This window comes from Ranitomeya imitator, chromosome 4 (assembly GCF_032444005.1).
Source record: "Ranitomeya imitator isolate aRanImi1 chromosome 4, aRanImi1.pri, whole genome shotgun sequence".
In the NCBI taxonomy this organism is placed as follows: domain Eukaryota; kingdom Metazoa; phylum Chordata; class Amphibia; order Anura; family Dendrobatidae; genus Ranitomeya; species Ranitomeya imitator.
In genome coordinates, this window is record NC_091285.1 from 276,455,624 (window position 1) to 276,465,691 (window position 10,068).

Here is a 10,068-nt window from a genome sequence, read left to right on the forward strand (position 1 = left end):
GGTTAGGGGTATGTGTAGGGTCAGAGGCAAAGTTAAAGTAGCAGTGATATAAAATAGTTACATAAAAAAATCCATTAAAAATATCCATAAACCTCAGTACACCCTCCTGGCTAATACTGAAGAGAAGCTCTTTTTATTGGCTAGACCTCTCCCAACAGTGTCCACACATACACAGCAAAAGTAGGGAGAAGTTGTATGGAATGGGCTCCCACAACTTCAGGGAGCAAAAAACATACCATCATCCAGCCCCACATCTCGAAAAATGAAAACGCTATTTGTCTCGGAAAATGGCGACAAATGCTAAAACTTTTTTCAAACAAATTTCGGAAATTTTTTTCACGACTTAAATTAAAAATAAACTATACATGTCTGGTATCTGCTTACACATACTGACCTGGGGAATCATATTACCAGGTAAGTTTTATCATATAGTGAACATGATAAATTAAAAAACCCCAAAACAGTTGTGGAATTGCACTTTTTTTTTGCAATTTCACCCCACTTGGAATTTTTTTCTTGTTTTCCAGTACACTATATTGTAAACTCAATGGGGTCATTCAAAAGTACAATTCATCCCGCAAAAGACAAGCCCTCATACTGCTATATTGATGGAAAAATAAAAAAAAATTATGGCTCGAGGAGGAAAGGGAGGAAAAAACGTAAATGAAAAAATGGAAAATGGCCATGTCATCACGTGGTTAAAATGTGTTTATAGGAATAACAACTTTAAAGACGCATAAATAAATGTTCACAAAGCCAGATATGGTATATAAAATATGCAATTCTGCATATCAAAATGTACTAAAAATGTTTAAATCCTAATCCTACATCTTATGTTAAGTACCTTGCAGTGTATACTCTTAAATACTTATTAATATTTCCTTTAAAAATTTAAAATGCAAAAGTTATAATTACATAAATTCAATGACAATTTTTCATTTTGGAAAAATTAAATCCTTTAGCTTTCTAAGGATTTTGTGATTTCCGAAAGGTCTTTTCTTCTAAGGTGGCCATGCCTGCTTTGTCATTTAGAGGAAACTAAATGTTCACAGCTGAAAACCCCAGAAACCAATCTACTAATAGAAAAAAGAAACAAGAAGCACCACAACGCCTATCTAACACCATCTCCTTTTTGAAAGCCTGTGAAACATGACTAATTGTGACGTATTGCAAAAAGTTTTGTGGGGTATATATACCTGCTGTATTCTACATGAAAGACATTAGCTAGTTCACAAGAAGGTTCACCTACTACCGAACATACACTAATTTTACCTGCTTTGTCCTGAGAAATGATGAAATATTTCAAGATATTTCTGCTTCTTTGGACCATCATTTGTTATATTGGACAAATTAATGGATATAACATTGACCTTAAGGTAGCACATAATGACATTGAAAACCTGAGAAGATATTTGGTAAGTACAGTCAGAGCAGGAATTGATCAATGCTAATTATGGATTGGCCGCTCATTTTTAGCTGTGTATTTATCTTAGTGGTCTTTTGTTATTTATGAGATATTTATGATATCAGTTTTCAGCACTGAAGAATTTTCACTCCTAAATGTTAATAATAGTGTTTTTAATCTTATTATTAGTATTATTGCTTCTCTGGAAAGTCTGCTGAGAATTATTAACTTGTAATTGTGGTCAGACATTTAGTAGCAGATGCCTAGTGCAGAAGGAAGTGACAATATGCAACGGCACTTGAACAATTGTACAGCATATACTTTCATTTATTTATAGAATTAAGCAGTATATGTTAATATCCCCCTATCTCCATAATGAAAGCACTACTAAAGAAGTAGTGTGGCTGGATATGCAACTATTGATTGTGAACCAGAGTCGTTATGTATACAAATGCATTTAGTTTTGTAAGTGCTTTACAAACTATACTGTATTAGGTGTCTATATTTATGTGACAATGAAGCGCACTTAGCAAAGCATCCGCACCAGTTTTCTGGAGTAAAGGAATGTCAAGCAGGACACTATATTTGTCAAGACTTCCTGCTACTTTTCCAGACATTTGGGAAGACTAAAAAAAAATGGGGCGGACCTTGAAGAGTGCAGCTGTGCAACTTTTACAGTAAAAAAGCTGCCACTTTTTAGCAAAGAAAAGTGACTGAGATGCATCTGCTCTGCGTTGGTTACTAGTTGTGTCTTACTCGAATATTAGATCACATAAAGAGCGTCTTCTTACATTTTTATATTACATTCCACTACTTTTTTAGGGTATAATTCCATAATTGTTTTTATTATATTTGCTGCTGTTATCAGAAAATAACAATTGCTATTTTTTATCAACAGAATACAAAAGACACAAGTGACACTGAAGTCAGTGAAGTCTTTTCAAAGCTGCTGGATGACTGGAAGGAGGTATGCGCACATGCTAAGAGAACATGTACAAGTATTCCTAATCCCCCTAATATCTATAGTACATCCACTAACGCCTAAAGGTGTTTTCTGTTTGCTTCATGTATTATATTGGAATCATTACTCACATTCAATGTTAGCTAATCCTGAGTATATTCAGCAAAATGGAACTTTCAGACTAGAGTTACATTTTAGCAAAATTCTGTGTTTTTTGTTCTTTTATTTCACTTTCTTAAATAGCAACATTAATTCCACAGCGCTTTAGAGGCATCATCATTGTCCTTAATTGGGCTCACAACCTACTAGTGATGAGCGAGTGTACTCGTTGCTCTGGTTTTTCCGAGCATGCTCGGGTGGTCTCCGAGTATTTGTGACTCCTCGGAGATTTAGTTTTCGTTGCCGCAGCTGCATGATTTACGGCTGTTAGGCTGAATACATGTGGGGGTTGCCTGTTTGTTAGGGAATTCCCACATGTGTTCAGGCTGTCCAGCACCCGTAAATCATGCAGATTAGGCGAGGAAAACTAAATCTCCGAGCAAATACTCGGAGATCACCCGAGCGTGCTCGGGAAAACCCGAGCAACGATTACACTCGCTCATCACTAGTCACTACAAGTATGTCTTTGCAGTGTGGAAAGAAACCAATGCAAACTTCTTGCAGATGTTGTCTTTGTTGGGGTTTGAACCTAGAACTCAAGATCTGTAAGACTACAGTGCTGACCACTGAGCCAAATGACATGACCCAATGAAATGAAACGTCTTATTATAGTTAAGCAAATTCCTTCCATATTAATTTGGTCTCAAACCACCAGAAAACAATGACAAATCACGACAAGCTTCTGCTGGACAGTTCCTTCGGAGCTAGAAGCATCATTGTTGCAACAATTCTGGCATAAATCATGGTGCAAAACAGGAATCCCCTACCAACTACACAATTGATGAAGACCAATTATAAATGATTTTATAAATGACCTTCTTTATTTAGACTGGACAATTATTTTAAGGAATGCATAAGATGAGACTAACTGTGGCGACTAGCTGGATATGGAATTGGAGACAAAAATGAGCAATTTGAGGTTGTGTTGGATGTTTGGTGTATAGAACATTTCTTAAGTAATAATAGTTGTTCCTAACAGAGCATGGAAAAATGTATTTAGTGTATATAGATTAGTGCCTTTTACCCTACCTGGCCCTGTCTTCGGTATACTTACTGGTTTGTCTTAAGTGCTGATGGTTTTGTTAAATGAAATATTCAGCACACTAATCCTAAAATATTTCGACCTTTCAGGAAAGTGAAAAGAAACTGTTACTGAGCCAGATTGTTCCTATGTACCTGAAGATGCTTGAATCTATTAAATCTACAGAGGTAAAAGACAGCATTACTAATCTGACCCAGATGCTTCACACGTCCAATAAAGACTACTTTGAAAAAACAGACCAAAAAATGAAACGACTGAATGAAGTGAAGCAAATGCAGGTATAATGAATAGTGATTATGGAATACATAACTGTTGAATGCTTCCGAAGCATCAGTTTTATTATACAGAAAATAATTTGGACAATTAGAAATCTATGTTAATTAGGATTAAAGTTAAAAGTTAAAAATAACATCCGAAGGCTCCAATGTACATACTTCTGATCAGCTAACATTTAATAGTCATTAGTTTTTATGTGCTACGTCATGCCCTTTAACCTTTTTTAGACTGTAATTAATGTTTTAAGAGACCCTATGATACTTCTAATTTGTACAATATAATCTTTCAGAAATGCTTGAAGTAGAAATTTATTTTTGCTTCCTAAATATATACAGAAAGTGCTATATACCGTAGTGCCAGTCAAAAAATAACAACATACAGTGTAAACATAACTAAAACAGTAAAAAAGGTTGTCTGGTCATAAGATAATGATAGACAGGATTGATCATCAATATGTGAAGGTCCAACGCCCTGCACCCCCCGATCAGCTATTATTTGGGGTACAACTTATTTTGCAAAGGAGCTCTTCTACATGACCCAGCAGAGGCAGATACACACTGAATGAAGCTGCTTTTTGTGGCTCTGTTCCAAGTGTTTACACGTAATGGCAAAGTACAGCTAATTGATGGGGGTGCCGAGTGTCGGACCTCCACAAGCTCATAGTGATGACCTGAAGAGATGAGAGAGTATACTATTGCTCGGGTTTTCTCGGGTGGTCTCCGAGTATTTGTAAGTGCTCGGAGATTTAGTTTTCTTTGCCTCAGCTGCATGATTTACAGCTGATAGACAGCTTGAATACATGTGGGGATTCTCTAGCAACCAGGCAACCCCCACATGTACTCAGGCTGGCCAGCAGCTGTAAATCATGCAGCTGCATCAACAAAAACTAAGTCTGCAAATACTCAGAGACCACCCGAACGTGCTCGGGAAAATCCGAGCAACGAGTACACTCGCTCATCACTAATGACCTGTTCTTTGGATAATCAAACAGTGCAGTGTGGCCAGAAAACCCCTTAACTATAAAACCTTCACCGTAAGTCTGGTCTATTCTACATGGCTGCATTTTTCTCATAGCTTTTTTTTTTCTTTCCTGATATAGATGTCAGACATTAAAATTCAACGTGCAGCTGTCAAGGAACTATTGCGTGTTCTCCGGGATGTTTCTTCCCTTCAAGGTCAACAAAAACAAGACTTTAAAAAATGCAAAAGAGAAAATGTACGAAGACGAAGAGGATGCTAATCAAATGGCTGCTAAATAGTACTACCATAACAAATGCTAGCTACAGTAAAAATTTTATAAATATTTATACTATTTATCTACTTTTAATTATAATATATTTTTATTCCAAAGAAACCTAATTTATTTTAATTTATTTGCTGCTGACACACAATAAAACTTATATTGTTTACAAAATTGTAACTTTGATTTCTTGTGGAAGTGTAATTACAGCATGAGGATGGCATTGGGAAAGATTGGCCCATATATTTATGATAATTTTTTAGTAAACATGCATGAAAAAAAAATCTCTTCCTGGTCGCACATCATATTTATGAAGACACAGTGACACACATGAGAACATTATATATTATCGTGTCATATCATGGTGTCAGGTTTCTACTCTTCTACATAGATAATTACCAGAAAACAATCCCAGTTTACCTCAGGAGATGTGCAGAGTAGGGTTGAGCGACCTTGACTTTATTAGGGTCGAGTCGGGTTTTGCGAAACCCGACTATCTCAAAAGTCGAGTCGAGTGGAATCGGCCGATTATCGCAAAAAGTCGGGGATCGACCGAAACACGAAACCCAATGCAAAGTCAGTGGGTTTTATTTTTTATTTTTATTTATTTTTTCTCTCTCTCTCTCTCTCTCTCTCCCTCTCTCTCTCTCTCTCTCTCCCCCGTCCGTCCCTACACAGAAAAGCTGGGTTTACACATTACAAATAGCTACAGCGCACAAGCAAAAAAAATGCTGATAGATGTGCACGCCCCTGACACCTATGTCATTACTCTGCCCATGCTCCTTCATTGGCTGAAAAAATGGCGCTAAACACGTCATATGAAACGCGACTTTGGCGCCAAAATCGCCGACCGCATGGCTGACCCACACAGGGATCGGGTCGGGTTTCATGAAACCCGACTTTGCCAAAAGTCGGCGACTTATGAAAATGAACGACCCGTTTCGCTCAACCCTAGTGCAGAGGCTTTGGTAGAATATTGGACTTGTGGTGCAATATAGAGATGCAATATACACAGTATATAACTATTTCCAAGTGTCCTCTAACTGATCTGTTTTATTAATTAACTGTACTGTATAGCATATATTAGCAATTGTATATATAGTGAGGCAGTGAGGGGAATAATATACAAGAGCCAGTATATATGCCCTAGGATGCGCATAGAGACATATTAAGCCCGCTGGAGTGCATTTGTGATTACTACAAAGCCTGTGTTAACAATGCAAAATAAAAGAGAATTTGGATTTAGACAGACTATTTGACCAAGTCAGTTTATAGAAAAACCCAGCAAGGGCTTTTATTTTCGGAGCGATTTTGCAGGTTTGGTAGTGGGGCGAATCTCTCCCTCCACTCTGGGTTTTGAGAGTGGCTCTATGTCCACGATTCCCATTTAAAGGGCTTGTTTCCATTTGCGAGAAACACGTCCGTGTCTCGCATGTGAAAGCCAAGATCTGGCGCCGACACTCCAGAGCGGAGCGTGCAGCCGCATAGCAACACATGGAGCCGCACGCTCCGCTCCCAAGTGCTGGCGCCAGAGCTTGGTTTTCACATGCGAGACACGGACGTGTTTCTCGCAAGTGGAAAGGAGCCCAAACTGTCATTGTTGGTTTGGGGGTGTCAGTGGTTTGTTTGCAAGCTGCAGAGCAAGAGCTCTATGCAGGACAGGCTTGTGTGAGGTTAAACACAAAGCCAAGGACACCAGGGCTTCTGAAGCACCCAAGGATGATACGACGATGTTGTCACCCATGGCAGCGGGGTGCCATATGGACTGTATTTGGATGACCCGGCTGCAATCTAGAGGATAAAGCTGCCTTTAACTGTCAGTTCTTGGACAATAAAGACTTTAAGTTGGACTTTCTTGGGTCACTGTCTGTTAAATTGCACTGTGTATACACTGCTGCACTACAAGCGAGAGAATATACCCTGTGTCCGTATATACAGTTATATGAAAACGTTTGGGCACCCCTATTAATCTTAAGCTTAATGTTTTCTAAAAATTGTTTTTTAGGCAACATCTATTTCAGTTTCATATATCTAATAACTGTTGGACACAGTAATGTTTCTGCCTTGAAATGAGGTTTATTGTACTAACAGAAAATGTGCAATCTGCATTCAAACTAAATCTGACAGGTGCATAAGTATGGGCACCCTTATCATTTTCTTGTTTTAAATAATAATAATAATAATCTTTATTTTTATATAGCGCTAACATATTCCGCAGCGCTTTACAGTTTGCACACATTATCATCACTGTCCCCGTTGGGGCTCACAATCTAAATTCCCTATCAGTATGTCTTTGGAATGTGGGAGGAAACCGGAGTACCCGGAGGAAACCCACGCAAACACGGAGAGAACATACAAACTCTTTGCAGATGTTGTCCTTAGTGGGGCTTGAACCCAGGACTCCAGCGCTGCGAGGCTGTTGTGCTAACCACTGCGCCACCGTACTCCTACCTACTTTTTACTGACTTACTAAAGCACTTTTTTTGGTTTTCTAACCTCATTGAGCTTTGACCTTCATAGCCAGGTGTATGCAATCATGAGAAAAGCTACTTAAAGTGGCCACTTGCAAGTTGTTCTCCTGTTTGAATCTCCTATGAAGAGTGGCATCATGGGGTCCTTTCTTCTGTGACTACGTCATATTTTCTGTGCTCTGTCAAATACACAGCCTACACCCCTATATACCACACATACAGCCTACCCCTCATATATCCCTCTATACCACACACAGCCTGCACCCATATGTAACCTTTCATAAACATTGCTTGCACCCCCATTAACCATTTATAAACACACAGCCTGCAAATCCATGTACCATTCGATCACATACAGCCTGTAATCCCTATGTATCCCTCTGTCAGACACACAGGCTGAACCACCATGTATCTTTCTATTAAAAACACACAGCCTGCCCCTCATGTAACTCCCTATCACACGCATGTATCCATCTATCAAAAATACAGCCTGCACCCCACATATTCCTCTGTATTACACACACACATAGCCTGTTTTCCTCTATCACACACACAGACTGCACCCCATGTACACATCTATCAAACACAGCCTGCCCCACCATGTGCCCCTCTATCACACACAGCTGCCTCCCATGTACCACCTGTAGTGTGGCTAAGGGTCATATAGTCAATGGGAAAGTATGTGTCACAGAGATGACTTGTCTCTGTGATGTAACCCGGAGTGTTTTCTTTAACCCCTTTACCCCCAAGGATGATTTGCATGTTAATGACCAGGCCAATTTTTACAATTCTGACCACTGTCGATTTATGAGGTTATAACTCTGGAACGCTTCAATGGATCCTGGTGATTCTGACAATGTTTTCTCATGACATATTGTACTTCATAATAGTGGTAAAATTTCCTTCACATTGCTTGAGTTTATTTGTGAAAAAAATGGAAATTTGACGAAAATTTTGAACATTTTGCAATTTTCCAACTTTGAATTTTCATGCCCTCAAATCACAGAGATATGTCACACAAAATACTTAATAAGTACCATTTCCCACATGTCTACTTTACATCAGTACAATTTTGGAACCAAAGGTTGTTTTGTTAGGGAGTTATAAGGGTTAAAAGTTGACAAGCAATTTCTCATTTTTACAACACCATTTTTTTTAGGGACCACATCACATTTGAAGTCACTTTTAGGGGTCTATATGATAGAAAATATCCAAGTGTGACACCATTCTAAAAACTGCACCCCTCAAGGTGCTCAAAACCACATTCAAGAAGTTTATTAACCCTTCAGGTGTTTCACAGGAATTTTTGCAATGTTTACAAAAAATGAACATTTAACTTTTTTTCATAAAACATTTACTTCTGATCCAATTTGCTTTATTTTACCAAGGGTAACAGGAGAAATTGGACCCCAAAAGTTGTTGTACAATTGGACCTGAGTACGCTGATACCCCATTTGTGGGGGTAAACCACTGTTTGGGCGTATAGCAGAGCTTGGAAGGGAAGGAGCGCCATTTGACTTTTCAATGCAAAATTATCTGGCATTGCGATAGGACGCCATGTCGCGTTTGGAGAGCACCTGATGTGCATAAACAGTGGAAACCCCCCAAAGTGACACCATTTTGGAAAGTAGACCCCAAAGGAACTTATCTAGATGTTTGATGAGCACTTTGAACCCCCAAGTGCTTCACAGAAGTTTATAATGTTGAGCCGTAAAAATAAAAAATCTTATTTTTTTCACAAAAATTATTTTGTGCACTAAATTTTGTATTTCTCCAAGAGTAACAGGAGAAATTTGATACCAAACGTTGTTGTGCAACTTGTCCTGAGTACGCTAATACCCCATATGTGGGGGTAAACCACTGTTTGAGCGCATGCCAGAGCTCAGAAGGGAAGAAGTGCCATTTGACTTTTCAATGCAAAATTGGCTGGAATTGAGATTGGACACCATGTCTCATTTGGAGAGCCCCTGATGTGCCTAAACATTGAAATCCCCAACACGTGACACCATTTTGGAAAGCAGACCCCCTACGGACCTTATCTAGGTGTATGGTGAGCACTTTGAACCCCAAATGCTTCACAGAAGTTTATAATGTAGAGCCGTAAAAATAAAAAATCTTATTTTTTCACAAAAAGGTTTTCGCCCCAATTTTTTATTTTCCCAAGGGTAACAGGAGAAATTGGACCCCAATCGTTGTTGTACAATTTGTCCTGAGTACTCTGATACCCCTTATGTGGGGGTAAACCACTGTTTGGGCGCATGGCAGAGCTCAGAAGGGAAAGAGCGCCATTTGACTTTTCAATGCAAAATTTGATGGAATTGAGATGGGACGCAATGTCTCATTTGCAGAGCCTCAGATGTGCCTAAACAGTGGAATCCCCCCAAAAGTGACCCCATTTTGGAAACTAGATCCCCAAGGAACTTATCTAGATGTGTGGTAAGCACTTTGAACCTCCAAGTGTTTCACTAAAGTTTATAACGCAGAGCCATGAAAATAAAAAAAAAATGTTTTCCA

The 10,068-nt window shown here is 38.8% G+C and overlaps 1 protein-coding gene across 1 annotated transcript; it reads left to right on the forward strand.

Annotated features, from left to right (window-relative positions):
* The first annotated feature begins 1,240 nt into the window (after window positions 1–1,240).
* On the forward strand, window positions 1,241–5,191 carry IFNG (interferon gamma). The gene is made up of 4 exons (XM_069762022.1): window positions 1,241–1,415; window positions 2,304–2,372; window positions 3,657–3,845; window positions 4,943–5,191. Exons 1-4 carry the CDS (start codon window positions 1,290–1,292, stop codon window positions 5,081–5,083), a joined length of 525 nt encoding a protein of 174 aa, XP_069618123.1. The 5' UTR covers window positions 1,241–1,289; the 3' UTR covers window positions 5,084–5,191.
* Window positions 5,192–10,068: the final 4,877 nt, after the last annotated feature.

Coding starts and splice junctions, on each gene's coding strand:
- IFNG (XM_069762022.1), top strand. CDS start 1,290: ATGATGAAATATTTCAAGATATTTCTGCTTCTTTGGACCATCATTTGT. Junction 1,416..2,303: donor AAAACCTGAGAAGATATTTG/GTAAGTACAGTC, acceptor TTTTATCAACAG/AATACAAAAGACACAAGTGA. Junction 3,846..4,942: donor ATGAAGTGAAGCAAATGCAG/GTATAATGAATA, acceptor TTCCTGATATAG/ATGTCAGACATTAAAATTCA.